General features: G+C 39.2%; 1 protein-coding gene across 2 annotated transcripts in view; it reads right to left on the bottom strand.

Annotated features, from left to right (window-relative positions):
• Positions 1–1,216: 1,216 nt before the first annotated feature.
• The window catches only part of LOC121954866 (chromodomain Y-like protein 2), a 34,612-nt gene continuing 12,364 nt past the window's right edge, over positions 1,217–23,464 (bottom strand). For both annotated transcript variants that reach the window (XM_042502636.2, XM_088078653.1), the window contains exons 2-7: positions 20,860–21,451; positions 15,149–15,366; positions 5,945–6,117; positions 5,640–5,850; positions 4,442–4,585; positions 1,217–4,351 (exon numbers count right to left, since the gene is read on the bottom strand). In XM_042502636.2, coding sequence (XP_042358570.1) covers positions 4,193–4,351; positions 4,442–4,585; positions 5,640–5,850; positions 5,945–6,117; positions 15,149–15,366; positions 20,860–21,451 — 1,497 coding nt within the window. In that variant the 3' untranslated portion in view covers positions 1,217–4,192. The remainder of the gene's footprint in view (positions 4,352–4,441; positions 4,586–5,639; positions 5,851–5,944; positions 6,118–15,148; positions 15,367–20,859; positions 21,452–23,464) is intronic.

Below are 23,464 nucleotides of genomic sequence, written 5' to 3' on the forward strand. Positions count from 1 at the left end.
TTTGCCCTGTGACGGGTGAGTCAAGATGAGGACCAAAATGCAGAACAAAAAAGGGCAGGCAGGTGTACAAACAAAAATCAAGCTTTCATGCCCAAGGTAATGTCCAAAAAACAAGCATGTAACAAAAACACAAAGTACAAATAAAACACAAATCAAAATCTTAACTAAAACCAACCTGGATCACAAGGATGAACACGGGAGTGATGACAGCAGTAACGGTTGAACGACAGGGAGGATAAAAGCAGGATAACAGACACACTGACAAGGAAACACACAGGAATATATACACAGGGAACTAATCAGGACGACACAGCTGGGGTAGGTGGACAGAGAAAAGGAGGGTAACACAGGGACTGACGAAATACCAGCGGGGTGGCCGGTAACACAAGAGTGGAGCAACAAGACTAAAACAGGTGAGTTAAAAAACGGGGGAGACAGACAAAGGCAGTGAGAACTAAGGACACTGGAAAATCATATGGGAAAGTGAAAACAGGTGAAAATAATTGGGGTTACAAGGGCGGAAAACACACAGAGACAGGAAGTAAAACCAGACATGACACATAATGAGTGATACTACAAAGTAAAACAGGAAATGGAACATAAGTAACAAGAAACAAGGAACACACAAACAGAAAACCCCAAAACAAAGTCCATTGTTATATAACACAAAACCTAGAATCATGACAGGCTACGGGAGAAATATTTGTCGCTTCAGAGAGAGTCATGACAGCTCCTCAAAAGTTAAACTTTTCACTTTTGATCACCACTGCAGCATCTAGCTCATAAAGCCCGCCCCTGCATGTTACTGCATGGGACATAAATTTTATGTGCCATTCAAAAATGTTTTTCCCAAAGATGGACACTGAAAGTAGTTCTCATAACCCTGATGTTTGTTCACGTGTTTGTTTTTAAAGAGTTATTAAATTATACAAAAAGGGGCTTTTCCACCATGATTGACAGCTGTGTGTGCCAATCTGAACTCGCATTCGATGGGGCTGGTAGCGATTGTTCGGTTGGGTGGTTTGGCGGGATATTTTAAACTCACTTAAACATAGCGGGGCTAAGTGGGGGTGTGTTGTTCATCTTTATATACAGTCTATGGTCATGACTAAAAAAAGAAATTAAAAAAAGTAGTCACATCCCAGCAAACTCCCTCTTAGAAGAGCCACTTAGTCCCTTAATAGTTTGAGAAATGTAAAACAAAAAAAACACAAAGTGAGAGTACTATTTCTTTATTTGAAGCAGCTCACTCTACCCATCACAACGTATGGATCAATCTTTGACAGATACTGAAATTGTAAGGCACCCTAAGGTGTGCTTTGAGACAGTGTGAGGAGAAAAAACATGAAGGATGAAAGACATATAACATCTACACGGGGCCACAGCTGACACTGCGGCTTATAAAGGACAAAAATACAGAAACCTGTCAAAAATGCAGACACCTGCAATAAATTAAGGAGCTAATATGAGCAGTTCTTTTTTTTTTTTTTTTTAGTTATAACTTATTTACTTCAAATTTGATTACCGAGCACACATAAAACACATGCTGAAGTGGGAATTTCGATCCAATGCCTAAAAGAAAAAAAAAGTTCAAAACAAGTAAAGAAATGCATTTTATATCTCAGGTGACACTGATAATTTGTAATATCTTACAAACATTTTACAAATAAATACATAAAGACCTAGTCTTGAAAGATCAGTGTGATTTGCATACAGGAGCCACATTACAGGCCCCTCTCACCTCTTTTTGGGACCCTAAAGCAAAGAAAGAACCCGAGACATTACTCACCAACAGACAAGATACATAGTTGCAAAGGTGAAAAGTACAGACCTATCTTATTATTAAAAAATCACAATGACGACTGACTTCATATTTACGCCTGATGGAGTCTTTGGTCACAAAACTGCCTGTTGTTTTCTGGGGCTGATTATCTATCTGGCAAGTTAGGGAGAAAAGGATAAATTCAGGTGCACTATAATGCATCTGCACATTTGTATTTTTCATGAGCTTAAGTGAAAGTGTGCTGTTTTTTCTTGTGCGTGTGTGTTAATTTTGGTTAAGTAAAGAGTTGAAAATATCATAAACACAACATCAAATTAATTATTCCCTTCAGTCAAATAAAACCAATGGCTGAAAATCAGTGAAAAATATCATGGGACACTAACAGAGTCTAATCGAAAATACAATAAAGGTCATTTTATTGGTCAGCCGTTTATACTTTTATATTAAATTATCTGGCATGCCTTTAATAATTTACAACAAAATAGTTTAACTGTTAATGTCAAGTGAAGTTTCAAACATTCAAGCTGGAATAGTGTTTGCACATTTTTATTTTGAAACTATATATGTATAAACTATTTGCACTATTATATTCTTTAGAGTTTTAATGGTATTAATTTAGAAAGGGTGTTTGAGAGAGTCGAGCGGGCTTCTAGAGCAAAGGAGACAACATGGCACTGCACATCCAGACAGTTATCTCAAATAAATACAAAAATAAACTGCACCATTTCTAACAATACTTACAATGTTTATACAAAACATACCCTGAAACACCAGGTATTCAGACAGGCAGCACATTTATATGTACAGTATATATATATAGTAGTATATATACACAAAACAGTCCACATTATCTATATATTATTCTGTACTGCATGTGTACCACTGCAAAAATGGACAAATATATTCTGAGTTTTACAAAACAATTTTCACAGACCTACTTTTTTTTTGGGGGGGGGGGGGGTAAAACAAAGTAGATCCTTACATATAATACACATCGCAATATAAAATGATTGGAAATCTTGAATCATTACATGCAGATAAGGACAAAGTTGATTTCAGCTACATGACTGTTGCATCTCCACAATATAGATCACTGACAATTAGTGTAGTCACAATGTGATTCACGGAGGACCAACAATTACCATGTCTTTTGTGTGCTCAAACAAAAAATATACACAACTTAGAAATAACTTTCAGGTAATATCGACATGATGATCACAGGTTTCACACAGCAACTATTTGTGTTGACTGGAAGCTATGTTGTACATTTGAACCACCACAGGACTGTATGTAAATGTAGTTCAAACTAAATTCATCACTAATCCTTCCATGTTATGTGCCACCAATTCAATTATGTATTCAACTCAAAATGCCATTTTATTAAGAACGGACACATTTGTATATTAAGCGCTCCCATGAGGCTTCCAGTGTTCTCTATTTCCACTTATCTTTCAGATTTTCATTTTTATTCAAGCAAGTCTCCCTTGAAAGAAAAATCTCTGACCTCAATAAGGTTTTATTTGTCTAAATAAAAGTTTAATTAAGCCTTTTTATTTGCAGGTGAAAATACCTAAAGACTGATGAATGTTGACAACATGACGATGATACTTTATGCACTAATGACCAGACGGTCTCATTAGCACACAGCATTAATCTTGAATTCAAGTAACGGAAGCAAATTTATGCTGATTATGATAATGATAACAAATGTACTGGCAAACAAGATGTCTTTTCTGTGTAATAAGAACTTTTACAGTATGAGCGATGAATAGCGACTTTCGTGAAATTTCACACAGTCACCGACTGTGATCCAGTGGCATGAATGAGCATGTGCGGCCAGTTTTCTCCGGTCCATACACAGAGGATGGAATGTGCATGTAAGGAGCAAGAAACAGTGTCCTCATGCGTACGCTGATATTTACACTTCAGCTCAAACAATAAGCGACTAAAGAAAATCCACATATTCAAGAAAGCAACTTCTTTACACGCTTGAAATAAATATATATTAATATATATTATCGCCTATTTATCGTGTGCTATCAGACACATTGATTTCATACATCCTGATAATTTCAAGTCACACATATGTACAAAAAACACTCTGTACCTCCCTGAAGAGCCACTTTCAGTGTTTATTTAAGCAATGCATATTTGCTCTTTAACTCCTAATTAACATCTGGACAGTTGTGGGATCAATAAATATAAAATATAAGTTGATTTATAAAAGTAGAAGACCATGATGTTGTTGTTGGTAGATATAGAAGCAAACAGAACTCCAGAGAATTCCCTCTGCCGAAGGATGGAAACAAAGACCCTTAGCGCACCTTTCCTTCCGTTTGAGATCAAATCATAAACCTGGATCTCCCTCTGCAGATAACCCTTGACCAACATCGATCTGGGTGTGGATGATCACTTCTCAAACGCCTTGTTCTGCAGGTAACTGAAGAGCGCCTCTAGTCCTTTGGTTGAACACCACAGCTGCTTCAGCATCTGACACTCCTTCTCATTCACTTCCTCCAGGACTGACATGAGGATACTCCTCACCAGGCATTTAGATTCTTCTAAAACCTTTTAAAAACACACAGAAAGGGGTGAGGGTCATTTGGTGACATTTAACAAAATGTTTTGCCCTCCTGGGTTGTCTGGATCAGGACCTACCACTGCATTGCATGATGCCATTTCCTTCACGCGCAGCATCACTTCTTGGTTAAATGTGGTCGGCCAGAAGACCTGTGACACCAGACCTCGACTGCATGCTTCTTGTGCCGTGAGTTTTCTTCCACAGAACAGCATCTCGTTGGCCTGCCGATGGGGACAGGGTGGGGGGTGGGGGGGTCAGTGGTGTTATGTAATGAAGCAATAATAGTTGGTTACAGTATTTAAGTATTTTTGGGAGCATCTGTACTTTATTTGAGCTTTTCCTCCAATTTATTTCACCTACGCTAGTTACTTACTACAAAATAGGGAAGGATGGGAGGAGGGGAAAGGGGGAGGAAAGGTCAGGTGGATGAATAAAGGAATGGGAGGGAAGGAGAAACTGGATTTTTTTCTTTGAATCCTTTAAGTTGTGAAGACCCTGTTTTCCTTCAGGTGTAATGTGTGCTCCTTTTTTAAGGTGGTTTTCATGTTACAAAGAAAAAAATTCTCATAATTCCTACCGCATGAATTTTTTTCAAAACAGCATTTACTTTTTCTTTTACCGTCAATACTTAAGTACATTTGATATCACAAAATTAACTGATACTTAAGTGAAATGAATATCAGATACTCTAAGACTTTTTACTCAAGGAATATTCTGGTGAGGTGACATTAACCTCTACCAAAGTTATTTTCTAGTATGACATCTACACTTTTACACAAGTGTGACTTTCGGGTACTTTATCCACCACTGGGGGAAATGACAAATTATTTTCAATGTGTCATGGAATCTAAATTAGGTTTGATTTGGATAATCACGTGGTTATAAGCAGTGGCGCCCCCAGGGGGGACCAGGGGCTGTCATGGCCCCCAATACAATTACTGGTCAAAAACAACTGGAGGCTGATATTGCTCAGTCTTTAGGAGACTGTAGCACACTAGAACCAAGTTTCACAAGATACCACTAGCTTCATGCTAGCCTAAAAAGGCTAACATGAAGCTTGTGGGGTACCAGCAACTCTTACATACACTTCAACAGCATGAGTGAATTCTTGAAATTCAGTTATGGCTTCCAATTTTGGTGTGCTACCCCAAGACTTTCAGAGGCCACATCTGACCACCCCTATAAAAACTCTGCTGGGTGCGCCCACTGTTTATTAGAGGAATCAGATGAGAACAAGTTGAATTTGCCGAAAGCCTTGATGTTGCTGTGACCCACCAGAGCTACGCCCAGGATCTGGGGGAAGGTGTAGGAGGAGCATCCAGAGGGGGTGAGGTGGAGGGCAGCACATGGAGTTTGGAACCAGGCCCTCTCACTGGCCCACACCACATCACACAGGGGCAGGATGGAGGCCCCCAAGCCCAGAGCAGGTCCGTTTATTGCCGCCACAATGGGTTTCTTGAAGTGGATGAATGCCAGCACAAACTCCCTAAAGGGGTCCCAAACAATCAGTACCAACTCTGTAAAGTGTAATGACAAGTGAAAAGAGAGTCACTGTGTATAGCAGAGTGATTTCTTCTTACCGTACAGCATCAGCGATGCGGCTGCTCTCTTTTCTGCGGTCAGTGGACAGACGACCTATGAGGTACGATGGCTCCAGGCCACTGCAGAAAACAGTCCCCACAGAGCTGAGCAACAATAATTTACTGTCATCAGCAGCTGCATTACCAAGAGCTCGACACACTTCCTTCATGATCTGGAGAGAGAGAGGAAGAAATGCATACACATTATTCTTACCTCACCTGACACACAAAGAGAGGCTGATAAAAAAAGAGAAAATAAAGATGTTCACTCTGAGAGCACAGCTTGAAAACCCTGTTAAAAAAAATTTGGCACACAGACAGGCCTAAGAAATAATGACAAACACTGGGAATGCAAGAACGCTAATTTCCATTCCTACATTACTGTCAGTGACAGCTAATGGAAAAGTGCATTTACAATAGCGCTATTCATCTAATGTACCGAGGCACCATATGATTAATAATTTCAATTTAGGGGCCACAGATTTTCAGGATTTAATTTTATAAGCGCTGCTGTGAAAGTTACTCATAATGTAAGCTTTTAGTCACTTGTTACTGTTATGGATAAAGCGTGGTATTTTTTTTTTAAAAATCATTTTCTCCCATCTCTCTCTCAAGCTTTCTTACAGCTGCTGTGAGTGACACACTGGTGCTCACTCACTGATTAAGGACTAATAGTTAAAAGAGCAGGAGAGATAAGTAGACCTTGCCAGTGGGCAGTTTGGCAGCTTCTAAGCTTCCATTTGTCTTGTTTCATTATCTGTCGTTTACCTATTTTACAACATCTACAAACCACAAATTCTCTCAACAAAGCAGAGTGAATAATTATTAGAGATAAAGGTAGGGTGAAATGAGGTGGCTAATTTTGGACACTTTTTGGTAGATGACCAAGAAAACCACCTAAAATTCTCCAAACTACCTCAAGTGTTACTTTTTAATTCATTAAATCATAATGTAACCTTTGGCAGTTCATTCAGAAAGATTGTTCTTTGCTTTCCCCTGTCCTTGGTGCCATATTGTCTATAATGGACATGCATGTGTGTCTAAAGGTCATGGCTAACACTAGTGTATTGTGGCTGACATGGACTCACAGCATCATATTTAATATTTTTTTAAGAGACAAAATACTTGAGTAGTAGTTGACAGGGTGCAAACAGTCATAATTTTATGACACTCGGTAGCCTGAAAACATTGTGGTTTTACTTTCAAAAAATGTCCCATTTTAGCTTAATTTTTTGTCCCATTTTACCTGAATGCATCAAATACTTTCTCAAAAACCTTTTAAATAAAAAGTAAAGTGTATTGTGAAAATATATTGATCATAAGCCCAACAGTTACTCAACAGCAACACACTTCAACCATTTTTGTTGTTATATTTAGCTGCGGGACCAGCATGCCACATGGCTTTTCCTGGCAAGTTCATGGACCAGTCATTTTTAACTCTCTGCCCATACTAGTTATCTCAAACAAAATTCTAGTTATCTCTTAACCATATACTTCAAGATGAACCAAATTCCATAAGACATAGGCGAGTACTCGATGTGTCATTTCACACAATAATTACAGGGTGCGGCGGGAATTTAAAGTGGGAACTAAAGGAATTATCCACAGAGGTCTCCTCCTCTCCAAGAGAAACAGACCTGGACATTTAAAATGGTAAAAAGACTGAATAAAGCAGTTTCACATTTTAAAATTCTGTGTTTTGTCAACACTGCTGATCGCCGAGCAGCTGCTAACTACCATGGCGAAAACACGATAACAGGAATGGCCCTATCTGGTGCCAGTGGTTGGTTTGTCCGTCTTGGGCTTCTGTAGAAACATGGCGGTGTTAACTCTGATGACAAGGACCCCCTGCCCATGTAGATATAAACGACTTATTCTAATGTAACGAAAACCTGATTCTTATTTTCAGGTGATTATACACTAAATAAAACATACTTAATATATTTCATTTCCCCAGCAAATGTCCTCTCTTTATTGGAAAACAACGGGCCTCTTGCAGCAATTCTCTTAAATTTCTCTTAGATTTTTTTTTTTTTTTAATTTTCTGGTGAGAGAAAATCTAAGTCAACTCAAGATGCACTGAATGCTCTTAACCACCCAAATTTGCTCTTACCCAGGTGTGCTCAATGATGAATCCCACTTTATCTGAAGTCACCTATTAGCATAGGTAACGCTCCCCGAACACTAAATAACAGTAGGTGTGCTGTGTGCAGAGACTCTGGCACATAGCTAACAGACATGACACCAAAAAAAGGTGTAAGAGGAAGAACTTCTGCTGCAGTGAAACTGACATACCTTTAAATAAACTTAAACAAAGTAAATGTGATTTCAGGAAGATGCATTTCAGTGTTAAAAGTACAAGTACTCGCAAAAAGGTTTAAATAAATGTAGTAAAACAAAATGATTAAAATAGTTAAAAGAAAAAGCAGCAATGCCTCATACATACAGAATGTATGAGATCTGGAACCATGACTTTTTAGTTAAACATTATCTAAATTTGATTAAATGATATTAGTGCATTTTTTAAATGTTTCTCAAATGTAAAACTTATTTTTCCTTTTGCTCAGTAACAATTTGTGGCCTGTAAAAGGGAGATGTTTTTCTCTTATCTTGGCACGTGCGCTCTGGACCACTCAAAAAAATTTCTCTTACCTAAGAGAGAAGCAAAACATTAGAAAATATTGGTGAATCCCAAAAATCAATGGGTACTAACAAATTCAGAACATACCCTGGATACGAGCAAAAATAAGAGAAAATCTGTTTGTATATAGTTTCTTGCATGAGGCCCAATGTTGGTTTAGTATGTGTACACTATGAGATATATTGTTTCTAGGCAGTTAACGTTGTGTGCAGCTCAGGCGGCAGGTGAGATGTTTACATGAGAACTTGCTGGGCAGCTTGTTTCCTTGACAGCCTGCCTGCCGGCACCAACTGACTTAACTGTAGCAGCTTATCCTGCTGGCTGTAGTGTGGGACCAACAGGAGTTATAAGAAAAGTTGTTCATGCAGATGTGATGTAATAACTGGCATACAGTATTTTTTTTTCGCTTAATTAATCCCTGGGATATAATTGATTAATCAATGATCAGCCTTCAGTTGAGTACACTTGCAGTTTGACACCTCAACAAAGGTCGACCAATGTATTCTGCGCAGAGTTTCACTCTGCCAGCACTGCATCATTCAGCATCAACACAAGCATTTGGCCTTTGCCCCAAGTGATGAAAAAGGAAGCAAGCCTACATTGTCAGACAGCCAACCTGATAAGAAGTCGTCTGGAAACCCACAACAACACATCACTGTCTGCAGTCAATCTGCCCACTCTATTGCTGCATTTTAATCAGATTATCACCCTTGACCCATATTAACCATTCAACCTCAAAGTGAATTTAATTCTCTGTCTCACCAAGCACATAATCCGTCCCCAGTTTTAACTGGGTGTGGTGTGTGTGTGTATGTCTGTGACTACGTGTGACTTTATTCAAGCAAGGTGAATTAGAAATCCTGCTCAGACACTAGAAGCAGAGATGGGCAGATGCTGGTTCCAGTCTGTGAAACAGAGAGGAAGAAGAGAGCAGTCAAAGTGACATTCCTGTGCAGTGAGCAGATGCCTCGAGGACATTTGTAGACAAACAAAGGAGGTATGCACAACAAAGAAATTTGCAACAGCAGGCTTCAGCTCCTTTAAAATGAAATCACCACATCTAGGGGTGGGCAGAAGTCAATCAATCACATCTTTTTAAAATAGAAAAGGCCTGACAGACTATTTTAAGTTTGTGTTCTTCCCAGTTTCTGCATGTCTTTTGATATTGTCGGCTACTTTTGCATTTTTCTGTGGGACAGTTTTTGATTTCTGAAGACAAAAATAGCTTGTCTTTTTCTGGGCCTATATCCAAAATCAGTCCTTCGTTCACTGACGCATGGTTCAGACTGCCGGCCCATATCATTTTTTTTGGCACATCCAGATTGATTTTAGGAAGTCTGGACAAAAACAACAACAACAAAAAACAAAAAAACATGAAAGGCAATTTTTGCAAATCTGAACTAAACCACATTTGGAGGTGGTTTAAAATGCAATTACTAACAGATTTCTACAGATGTATCTCAGTTCAAAAGTGGACAACATGAGGAACAACAGTGGACAGATGCCAAAATAAATTTCTTAGGAGTGTGAAATGATGGACGTCTATTTCTCATGCGTCTATTTCTCTGCGTTGGAAAGCCGCATCACAAGCCACATAGTTACTGACGTCAACATTGTTACCACAGCAACCCATGCAGATAAGTTGGTGATATATGGGCAAACAAATCTGATCTGATTACTTGCAAATACCATTGTGGACTGTCTGTCTGTGAGATCTGATTTGAGAAACAAATCTGATGTTTCTGCAGTCTGAACGTAACTTTATTTACTGCTAAACAACAAACAGTAGTTTACTATGGAGCAGGGGGCCCAAACTAATTTCCTTAAAGGGCCATAACTAAAACTTACTGGGCCAAAAGCACCAAACTGATTTCCTGTGCAAAGTGTCATTCGGCTTGCTGTGCTCAGATAATGAAAAATTACTAATAATCAGGTATACTACATACCAACAACACATTTTACCTCACAAAAATAAAAATGCATAAAAATTGATTCACAATATCTAAATGTTTTTTATCAATAAAAAAGAAAATTGGTAGAAACACCTGGTGAGCCAAACTGAACCTTGCCTGGCGGGTCGACTGTGTCCCGTGGACACTTAGCTCTAGAGACTAGACTGCCATGGAGATACATAAACTCAAATAAAACTGTGGATATAGAGAATATAATACACTATAAAGTGAATGCTGAATGATTAAGGGCACAGTCGAGAGAGCTCTACCAAAGTCATACATTTCCTATTTATAAGATTCTAACAGGCCTTCTTCAGAAAAGTCGTTTTCTCATGTCACCGTAGGAAAGGCACAGGTGTAAATAATGACATTAATAATGGCTGAAGTGAATTCTATTTAGCCGCTTCAGTTTCAGCATCCTGTCGTTGTTCATGCTGGCTTGCTGTCACACCGTCATGGTTTACTGGGACACTTAGAACAGAACGAGCCATTGATAATGTCATTAGTACCACCTGTGCCTTTCCTGCTATGATAAGTCGAAATGTCCGCTGTGCAAAACTCTTTTTTTCCCTTCTTAATTAGTGCTTATTAAATACAGGTGTGCAGGAATTTGGCCTTTTATATACAAATCTATCATATGCTGCACATGCCTGAGAGTGATCAAGATCGAGGCAATTTCCAAGTAGATTAATAAAGTTTCCCTAAAAAAGAACAAATCAAATACTTGTTTGTTTACTCTTATGTGAAAATACAATGTCAAGTTCTTGTCGTTGGTGTGTTGCTTCATGTAATTATCAAAAAGTCATGCAAGGCAGATGTTCAAACATTTTAATAGCAGTATACAACAGCATGCCAAAAGCTACTGTGTATTTAGCCAGAGAGGTGAGAGAAAGATACCAGTTAACAGCTCAGGGGACTTTCACTGAGCAAGCGCTGAGTGTTTGGATAAAAAATGTTCAGGGATATTTTAGAAGATTTTCGGAAAGCCATTCAGTGGGCACATCCACAGTCTCTCTTGTTCCTGTAGCTTCAAAGACTGAGCGACAGAGAGGGAGCTATCAGAGCTGTTTGATAAGCCCACAGCTTACGGGCTTACTGTCACACATGAAAGTACGTACACACACACACACACACACACACACACACACACACACACACACACACACACACACACACACACACACACACACACACACACACACACACACACACACACACACACACACACACACACACTATAGGCCACTTCAGCGCCTGTGAAGTACAGGCTGCTGTGCACACGGCCCCATATCAAAGCAAGAACCACCCTCTGTGGAAGATCAAGACGCATCCTACAGTCTGAGGGGAGGAAAATCCTGTTTACTTAGACTTATGATCCAGAGGTGGATGATTGTGATACATGCCATTATCTGTGGCTCAACTTACTAGTGTAGGAATGGACCTTTAAGGAAAAAAAAACAAACATTGAAAACTCAGTTTTCAATTCTTTAAAAGATTTAAGTTTTAAAATGTTGCAAAAATGAAAAAAAAAAAGACTTCTTTGTGATATGCTTAAGGAGCTAGTTCACCGCTGGAAAGATGACTGTCTGTGCAATGGAAAGATGATGATACTTTGACATTTGTGATACATGGCCATAGAAAACAGGGATAAAGGACTGTGACATTTGCTTTTGCTCTTGTTTTATATTTGATCAGCACTGCCTAGCTTTACAGTTTGATTGAAGCTTGGTCTGAGTTTGAGAGTGGAGGGGTGTACTTCTATACTTGTGTCCGTGGCAGCTGGCACACAAAAATGAGAAAGTGCAATCTGTGGTACAGCCAGCGGAAATCTGATTTTGAGCTAAGAGATGAGCAGATAGATCTGACCACTGGTTAAGATGAAGGTAAGTTTACCACAATTCATTTACGTGTTATACACACAACGTTATGATACAAAGCTGGTTGAAATTCGGCAAAGTATCTCTTTAAACAGCTTATAAGTAAAGTAAATTGTAAGTGTAAACACCTGAATGACACGCGGCCTCTCCACTGAGCAGGGTCAATATCAGGAGGCGCTCAGTAAACACAACAATGTTACTATACTAAAAGCATTAATGAATAATTATAGAAACTATTTGTCATATTGACTGATTCAAAATGAACTGACATGGTAACTCATAAATCATAAATAAAAACCTTTATAACATCAAACAGAATATTACAAAAAGTCACAACAGTCAGCACAAACAGAGAGAGGGGAACGCATCTCCTGAACTGTGAAAGCAAGTCACTGAATATTTTTTTAGGGGGAAATTTTAATGGAGCAGCTTGCCATTGATTGGAGTGTGTGAACGAGTGACCAATCACAGGCTGGTACTCTCCTGCAGGCAGCCGATTCTACAAGTAGATCATCACGATGCAAGAAGCTACAGCACCAAGGCAGAGAGCCAGTCAGTGTGAGAGACATCCCAGCATTATCAAGCTGTCATTTTTTTAACCTCTTCATTGAGAATGGCTCGTGGAGAGCAGCACGTTGTGACAGCAGCAATCATACACGTAAACATCCCAAAATAGGTACAGTGTTATATCCAATGTTATAATTATACTCCTTGATAGAACTCATCCATCACTGTGACAGGTTATAGTAAACCGCAGCGCAACTCCTGAATTATGAATACACAGTTTGTTTCGCCACTGGATGTTTGATTGACATGGACTTTGCAGGTGATCCAATAATTGCAGAGGAGAAAACATGCCAGTGAACACAGTGTGGAGATTATGCACCCTCACTGCCTGAAGACTCAGCTGGTATATTATCATACCCCAAAAAAAAATGTTCCTAAAAAAGCAAGATCCTGTTCATCCTGTGTTCAGCGTCATGGTAAATCAGCAATCTATTATAATTTACAAAAAAACATTTTGTTGTGTTAGGCATTGGCTGTATAAAAATGGACCGTGATGTCACCCACAGGATCTGCTGTTTTGAAGCCTCGAGTTCAGCATTTTAGCCGTCGCCGTCAGAGGGCTGCCACACAAGACACAGCTTGTCTACTATAGGGCACTGAAAGGACTAAGGCCCACTCCAACCACACTTATTTCACCACTACATACAGCATTAAACAATTCATCAGATCCAACTGGAACATTCTCACCATGCTGAGTGTTTTTTCATTATTATTTTTCATTATTTGTATTGTTACTTTTAATTTTTGTGCTACACAACGACTACTCAATCCTCTCCTACACAAGAGTGCCTGTGACCACCCAGAGACCACTCCACCTCTGCTCAGAGGTAAGCTGGTCCTTGGCTCTTTTTTGTCTACTGGATCACCACCACAGTGCACCTTTTTACCGAAACTGACTCGACACACAGTGAGCACGCCAGTTCCCATTTATTATGTTAAACCAAGGGCACTATTGGCAGACAGCCTGTCACTCAAGTGGCCCTGTTGTTAAATATGTGCAACTTTGGGCCTCAATAAAAAAAAATCACCCCTTGTACATTTGTCATTAATGTTGGAATTAGCTATAGAGACCAAAACAGATTTTGTACCAGGCTGTAAACATTTAGTGCTGTAAAGTCGGGCATTTTAACATGAGGGTTTATGGAGATTAACTCTATTTTGGAGCCAGCCTCAAGTGGCCATTCAATGAACTGCACTTGAACTTGGCACTTCTGCATTGACTTCATTTTTTCAGCCTTGGAGGTTGCCATTTGACTTTACGTCAAGCACAAACATCTGCGCATCATCATATCATTGCAAAAGCAATGTTTTTTTTTACACCTGCTTCTGTAATGACGTTTCTGGATAACATTGTGAGAGCAGAGCAAACAACTCATCAAATTGTTGGGGCTTCTTTTTTTAGTCTGTTGAAAATAATATATTTTTATGATTCTCCAGATGTTAGTGATCGCTGCGCCTTTTTTTTAAAACAGCCTGTTTAAACCAAATGATCTGACACTAATTGGACTACAAAGAAAAGTTAACATCAACATTGCAATCTCTAGCAGAGATGTCAGTGTTATCTCTAAACAGTGAGCAGTGGACACACTGGAAATCTGGGCATCTCTTGGGTCTCTGAGAATAATTGCACAGTGCTCCTCACTGTGAACTTGCTGCATAATTTTATCTCCAGTTCAGTAAAACTGACATTTTGCTGCAATAACAACAGATGGCAGAACGCTGAATTGTATGTACTCCTAATTACTTTACTTGTAGAAATCTTGTTTGGCAGGAGGCAGTTTTGAGGAAATTCTGTGTCAGTACTGAGAACAGAGCCCAAGAGCCATTTCCTAACCTTTTTGTTGAGTATACACACTCTTTTCCAGCAATGGACTGTGTAAGATTCATGCAGCTAAACATATTCACACCTGGCAGCTGTCAAATAAAACCACAGTTTCCTAAAGTTGTCTCTTGAAAAGCTCCCCTGGAGCAGTTGGGGAGTAAGTGCATAGCTCCAGGGCATCTGTACAGCAGTTAATGAGGAAACTTTCCTCATTTATATTTCCCAAACAGAGCTCCATGGCAACTGGGATACAATCAAAAAGTTACATAATTAAATCTTGATGCATTAATACATACCAGAGAAACACAAAAACATAGAGGGGTGACTGCACATTCCCGTTCTTACCTCTGGTGTCAGAGAGTTGTTGTCTGTCGTTTGGCTGGACAGCAGCACATGCGTGAAGCCTTCCTCCTTCCTGACAACGATGTCTCGGAATCGACAGTTGCTCTCGTTCTGTCGCACGTTGTACCTGAGCCGCTTGTCGAACACGTAGCCTTTCTCCTCAGCAAGCTTCCGCTTTACTGAGCTGTGTAGATGCATCTTGCCGTTAGCCAGAGGGGAGCCTGACACAGAGGAGAGATGACTAAACAGGTCAATATGTCTCTTCAGGCTTGTGTAGTTATTAGACACTTGCTGAGAATTGATAATTAACACACCTCCATCACAGAATCCAGAAAGTTATCCTAATAATTTCCCTTCACCTGGTGGAATTATTGCAGAAAACATGCTTAAACTGGAGACTTTTGAGATAGACTTGTTGGCCAAAAAAATATATATGAAGCTTGATATGACTTGGTATACAAAAGATTTGCATATCTGATATGGAAAAGTGGACCATCTGTCTGTGTAATGTCTTTACAACTCAGCTTGGACTTTGACACCAAAGACTCATGATTTCACTTAGACTTGAGCCTTTTGACTCTAAAATACTTGATAACTTCCCCCAAAATGAAAAAGTATGTTCTTTAAAATCACAAATCAATCCATTTTCCTTTATCTCCTGAACCAACTAACATCTATACTATTCATTCACAGCAAATCGGCACTTAATTCTCTAGATTCACTTTGTTTGAAACAATCTGACATCATCCAGTTGAGTTGCAGGAGAAAGCCATGAAGGACTGTTATGCTGTTGAGTGCCAGTTAGAAAAAAATTATACCAAAGATAACTGGAGGGTGGAGATGCACTTGAAAACCCTCACCTAGCAACTGTCAACCACTCTCAACAACAAGGCTCCTGCAGATACTCACCACCTATTCTTTATTTTATTTTATCTTTATTGCTATTCTAGTTTGCGCACAAACAACAAGATGGTCAACAAAATCAAGGGGGGCAAAAATTACAGACAGAGAAGCAACAGCTTTCAACAAACCAGTTTAAAGAAATAAACACAAATTTTAAAAAGCATGCACGATTTTTGTAAATTTAATATTTTTTTACTCTGTTTTTACTCTGCATTTAGTCAAGAGTGCATTATTACTTTTTTGTGACTCAAAACTCTAAGTTTAGGACTTGGGACTTCACTTGGGACCAGCCTGTCTTGAGTTGGGACTTGAGTGCAAAGACTTGAGACTTACTTGTTCATTAGAAAACACTGACTTGGTCCCACCTCAGCCATAAGGTGGTTTAAGTTTTCTGGCTGGATAGATGGAAATACTGACATATGTACATGCACACTAACTGTAGATTGTTTGTAGAAATTTAACTGTAAAGTGTTGTTGGTTGTTTTTTTAAGGATCTTAATTATTTTCCTTGATAAATGTGCTTTTTTTTTATAACTTGCAGGCTCATGGCACTAATGTGCCAGGATAGCAATAACCTATTTTTGTGTCATCCAACAGTAGTTTCTCTGCATGATATCTGAGCTGTCACTGTGGGATTTATTCAATTTGAATTTTTGTTGATTGCATTAATATTTCTAGTTTGAATACTGCACACAGAGTTTAATTTTTTTTTTGCAGTTTTGTTAAACTTTAACATTTGAAAAGCAGTCCTCATTGCTTTCAATCATTTTAAGGTGTTTTCCCCTAGGGAAAAAATTGACTGTTGATAAAAAGATTTTTGTGAAAGCTGAGAAACACGATCTGAGTTGTACACGTTTTATCTGCTGAATGGATGAAAGAAGAAAGTACTACGATTAAGCAGTGCATGAGTCCTTTATCTGAGATCTACTGATGTTGGAGAAGGAAACAATGAACCACCAATAAGTCATACATCACTCTGAAACACAAGCACAGCTTTGCTCACCACAGAGAGTGGTTCGATGCTTTTTTTGAAACATTTCAGCTAACCGCCGATTGTGAGAATACTAATACAAAAGCTGGGTTTTTCCCACATAGACGTGGGCTTGATATGAAAAAAAAAACTCAGTAGAGACTTTGAAACGACCTGAAAGCACTCATTGAAAGCCTCAGTCTGTGTTTTTAACCATGAGTGATTTCAGGATGAATAATGCATTGAAGCTGTAGACCAAGCCGGCGCTTCAAAAATCACTAGAACTCGACCTTTGAGTGGGTCGCTGTCACTGATAGAAACAGCAACAGCAAACTAAATTTAAAAAAGAAAAAAAAAACAGTTTGTAACTTTTTCCACGGGTTTTACAAAAACAAATAATGGTAAAGGTAACACAGGCTGAACATATGGGCGTCAGATTTTAAAATGTTCATTAAAAGGTTTATGTTGTATCATCCCTCCAAGCTTTCTCAAACTCAGACCCAACATATAACGACTCAAATTACAGCCAAACCTAACAAGAGAGCTGCAGGAATGAGCCCTAAAAACCCCAAATGAGTTCCCTCATCTTGAAGTCAATTGTTTTTTTGAATGGGTTTTTGGTCAGATGCTTGAAGTAAAGTCTCTGGTTAATATAAGCTAAAGGGACTTTCATGTTTTATTATATGATGTCAAATTAATCAGTAGATACCCCACTTGTGAACTTTGAAGGCTTTACATGTCTTTAAAAAGACGTGTGTGGGTGTTTTTTTGGGGGGTGGGGGTGTGGATTTTGGTTTTACTGTATGAAGCACTTTGTGTTACAGTTCATTTGTATGAAAAGTGCTGTACAAATTAAGTCTGATTGATTGACTGATTAATTAATTGAAGTGGCTAACAGCGTCATCACGCTAAACAAACACTTTAAAGTCTCATTGTGGAAGTCATATGACAGTGGTGTAAGTTGTTTATAGCTGCATTTATGCTTTAAAAATAGCGAAAGTGATGTTCATCTATGGAGATCATCTTACAGAACAAAATGTATAAATATCCTACACTTGTGATTGCCACAGAGGTTATTTTCAGCAATAAACCAAAATCTAATGAAAAATAAATTATATTGGCTTTTCAAGGGCGATGTTTACTGCTGGGTTGACCTACAAATAGGATTAGTTCCTCTAACAAACAGAATTATCTGGAGTTTGATTCCATAATACAAAATGTAATAAAGAGTGATGAAGAGTCTATTTCATCTCAGTTCTACAGAGGAAGACCACAAACAGAGATCAGCCCTGATACATGAGATTTTTAATGGCAGCAGTGATTCCAAATTATTGTGGGACAAGAGGACGAGACTTTGGTCTCGCTGACGGCGCTCCGGACACGCGACAATTTAAACTTCTGGACAGTCTAAGATTTGCTGTTCGAAACTGGTTCAGAGTGTTAATGTTGGCTAGCTGATTATCATAGCGATGCAAGCATCTCAACCACTGTGGTAAAATCAATAACATTTATAACATCCTGTCTTTGCTCCTACAATTTATTGAAAGGCTTTGGCATGACTACAGTACAAACTGATATCTCCCCAAGGGCTACTAATTACTTATCTGGTGAAACAGAAAATTGCACGGAATGTTTCATGAATAAAGGTCAATCAAACCAGCATTGCGAACGCCACCGACACTGGCTTGTTGCAACTTTGCAAGCAAATATATGGCACTGCTTCTCTTATAGTCCTCTGCAGAGAGACATTCAAATTACATGACCTCGTGTGCACATTTTGCTGCCAGTCGACAGTCACAGAAACACCCTCTGCCAGCACAGCAGCAGATTAATGGGTGGAGCTGAGAGTGCTGAAGGAGGTGAGCGTGTAGTCTTTCCAGGATTAGGTAATTAGGATCCGCAATGGCGTGCCAGACCGATAGCTATTAGGTTAGGTTGGTAGCCTTAATGTTCTCACACAGAGGAGATGAGGTCTCACTATCAAGTTGTGGCGTTTTGAAATGAGTGAACCACTGACAGACTCTCATGTGTCTACCTAGAAATGGTGATGCAGCCCCAAAATTCCACTCAATATCAGCTGAATACACTTAAAAATATGGCTGAAGTGGATGCCAGCTCGGTGATAACAAACAGCAAAACCAAGAACCATCAAGAGAGCACAACAAGAACTGATATACGCTTTCTGCATGTTCTGTGCATCTGAACAGAACAGTTTGTACCCAGCACACACCACAGAGGACAAAACAGTCCTTTAACAGGTAATATGGACAAGCTCCATTCTCATACTGACATGTGTTACTCTTATATGGCAGAAAGGCTGACCACTCTGATCTGGATCTTCTGTTAAATAAGTTGAGATGACTTTTTGAAAATGTATGTAATGATTAACTTCAGCGGTACGGGCTCTGGACTGTGACCCAGGAGGGAAATTCATAGGTGTTATCAGCTGCTCCTGCAGTAAAGAACCATAGTAGGAACTTTAACAGCTGTGTGTCAGCACAAGTCTCTACAGTGCAAAAATGGGCCTGCTAAAATATACCATATTTCTCTTTATAAGCAAAGCAATCTGTCATGACACAAGAAGTAATCACCCAGCTGCTTTCAGCACCTTAACTATTCATTTCCATGTGGAAAAGTCCACCCTCCAATACAATCTTCTTTAGATACGAGGCTTAGATACATCTAAAATTAACCAATTAGCTAATTTGAGCTCACAACAGGTATATCAGTATGGGCCTAAACATCTATGACAGTCAACAAGCAACAAGAAATTGCAGCACAGACAGGCCAGATATATTTGAAGTATTTCAGAAACCAGTGTCACCACTGATTGTTCACAAACTGATTTGCCATTTCACAAGGCCTTGAGTGCACTGGGCATCCCAGGCACTGGGAGGAGAAGAGCCATCAAAAACATCACAGAGGCAGTGGAGAAAGTCTCAAGATGGGTTTGAAATCAGGAGAGGAGCTCCATGGAGAGGAGTGACCTGAACACAAGTGGGGGCCTGATCAACCTCGGCTGGGTAACTTGAGGGTTACTGATGCTGAAAGAATATAAACACCCAATGACCCCAGATTGCATCTCGATCGCTGTGGTAGGAAGCATGAAAGAGATGCACTCTATTAAAATGAATTACTGAACTGATGTCAGTGGTGGTAGCAATTCAAAGTTGTAAAACATGACTTAGAGGGTACTAAGAGTAAAAAGTCCTGCTCATATCTCACAGTTAAGATTTCTTTGATAACTAAATCTAAGATCACATTTAAAATATGAATGCTATCTTTTTGCATTGCTTTCATCAGTTTGCCACAACCAAACATGGTGCTGCCATATTGCAGCACAATGTTTCTACAGTAGGCCATGACGGACAAACCAAACACTGGCTCTAGAAAGGACCATTAGCCTTTTTTATGCCGGCAGTCATAGCTCTGCTATACATTTGACACAAGGGAGAAGTCTGTGCTTGTAGCAATCTGCAACATCATTGCTAGATGCCTCTAAATCCTATACACTGGACCTTTAAATGCCAATAAAACACAAATATTTATTAAATACAATATTAGATTGATAAATAAATGATCTAACATGTGGAGTAAACTACTTGATATACTGCTGAGTAATACTGTTCCAATGCTGTACTGGTTGTTATTTGCATTATTACAAAAATTACAGAGTTTTGAGTGGTGTTTTCTGACTTCAGGAACAGGACCCACGAGTTTGGGTATTACTTTGGCTCTCTATATCATAATCACATTTCTTTAACTGTCACTTGACAATATCAATATCTGCCAAAAAAGCTGGGCCCTACTTTTCATTTCATTTAATTTCTTAACATCTTACCTAGCTCAGTAGTGAACTGCTGTCCAGTGGTGTCCATGTCTCCTAGCTCTCCATCCGCTCTGTCCGAGGGCAGTCTATGTGACCTTGCTGCTGTCCTGTACACGTGAGGATCCATCTCTCCGTTCTGGAGTCCGTTGTGAGGAACCCTCACTGGATGAACAAAGTGATGCCCTCCTGCTGGAGGAGCCTTGTATGTCATGGCTCTGCCAATTCTGTCCCCTATAGCATGTTTCCCAGGTCCAACACCCACCTTCCTCTGCTTCCCTCCACTCCCAATCCCTAGAACAGCTCCGACTCTAACCCCAACAGCTGGGCCACAAGTCCTTTTCTTCTTTCGGGCCTCGGACCGAGCTCTGGAGTTTTCCGTAGCAGATGGCTGGCTTGTGATGAGGGACTCTTGACGATTTTTTGGAACTTTGGGTCGTTTGTGTGAGTGCAGTCTCAAGCTGTTGAACTGGTCTATGAACTCCTCGCAGTGCAGGAGGTGGTGCTCTGGCTCCCAGGTGTCCTCCTTACTTCCATAACCTTTCCACCTGATCAGGTACTCCCACTTACCCTTCTTGTTCCGCCTTTTGTCCACGATCCGCTCCACCTGAGGGCAGCATAAAGAGAGGTGGGAAATCAGACAGCATTTTAATAAAACTAAAAACTGTTTTACTACACAGATTTAATAGTGTTTCCACTCCCACAATAAACTGATCAGCAGAAAAAAATCACAGTGAACTGAATAGACAGAGATTTTACATGTTAAATCATTTCTAAAAGGGAGAGTTAAATTAATACAGTCTCAAACTGAATATAAGAGTAAGAAACAGTTCACAAGATGATTTTATGTTGCTGAAAAGCAGGGCCCTGTGGGAGTGTGTGGCCCCCTTGTGGGTGTACTTCATTGCCAAGCACCATACACAGCTGCATTGTGGTTCCAGCAGCTACAACACTGAAATTTACTGTGAATATTCATGAAACCCTAATGAGTTTGAATCCTCTTGTTTTCTGTAATGGCACCATCAGGCCAAAATCTCTTCTTAAAACTGTGTACAAAACTGTTTTAAAACCTTGTGGTCAGATTTCTGCAGAAGTGACCAAGAACACTATTGTTTCCCAGAACAAGAACCCTTCAATCATGGATGTGTATAGTTTAACGATGCATGTTTTAATGTTGAACCCCCCCCCCCCCCCAAATTTTGTGACATATATCAAGCTTTAGATAACGCAATTCCCTGCAGAACAAAGATAAGAGACCGGAGAGGAGCTGAAATGAGCTGCAGGCTGCAGTCCTAAAACACCTTAAACATCAGCTCTACAAAGTCAAACCAAGACTTGAAAATCATGTGTATTTTACAATTATATTAGAACAACAGAGACCACAACACACCAATAAATGTGACTATTTGACACAGACACTTAATTATGTACAGTGACTGAATAAGCCCACACAAGAAAAGTAGCACTCGTCAGAAACTGGAAACTAACTTGACTTTTTCAGTACCGATACCTTAGCCGTGGGCACCAGCCAGTACCAAGTATGGTACTGGTAGTAAATGTGGAAGTGACTGGGATCATTTTTTATGTGTGTTTTATATGTTTATTGAATTCTTTTCCTAACTTTGTAAAACATGATGTAACAAAATAATACATAGATATAAATTTACTGAATCACAAAATCATACAAATTGTGCACTGGCAGCTTAAAAAAGTCTTTGAAGATTAACAGTAATTAAAATTTAAGTGTAAATCATTTATTTGCAGCAATAAAATAGTCAAGACATAAACAGAAATTAAAATTAAAGACTAGAATTACCGCATTGCATTTCTATATCTCTGCATGCCAGTCAAGTTGCACTTTACAGTTTAAACCCACGTAAGTAAAAATGTGGATGCTTCACACACATCTTCACCCCCGGCATCACAGAAGATCTTAACAATCAGCACAGTTTCAAGGTGGACACCCAAGATAAGTGTCACCAATTCAGTATCTGACCAAATGTCTCCCCTTCTGTTCCTGAGTTATAACGTTTAGTATTAGCCAGAAAAAGGGTTTTGCAGAACATCATGATGGCACAGTGAAGCTAACCTTTGATCCTTTAGATATAAACTGTCAGCACTTCATTATTTTATCCCATCAGATATTTGTGTGAAATTTGTCACAACTGGTGTATGAATTCTTGAGTTATGGCCAAAAACATGTTATGTGAGGTCACAGTGACCTTTGACCACCAAAATCTAATCAGTTCATCATTTACTCCAAGTGGAGGTGCCAAATTTTAAGTTCCTCCAGTGCCTTTTTGTGCCATCGTGGCTATCAGCGAGGAGGCATAAAATCTGTCAAATGAATAAATAAAATGAAAAAGGATTTAAACAATTATAATATAACATGCAAATAGAAGGTAACAATAACATGGCGATGACGATTCTAACTTAAACATAGATTTATTGCCTGTTTTGCCTGGTTCTCTGGTACTCTACCTACTTTAAGGACATCGGAGGAACATTTTTTTTTAAAAAAAGATTTTTTTTTTGGCATTTTTGCCTTTATTAGATAGGACAGATCAACAGTGTGAAAGGGTGAGAGAGAGGTGACAACATGCAGCAAAGGGCCACGAGC

The sequence above is a fragment of the Plectropomus leopardus genome, chromosome 1 (assembly GCF_026936395.1).
Source record: "Plectropomus leopardus strain MGB_pleo_1.0 chromosome 1, ASM2693639v1, whole genome shotgun sequence".
Lineage (NCBI taxonomy): Eukaryota > Metazoa > Chordata > Actinopteri > Perciformes > Serranidae > Plectropomus > Plectropomus leopardus.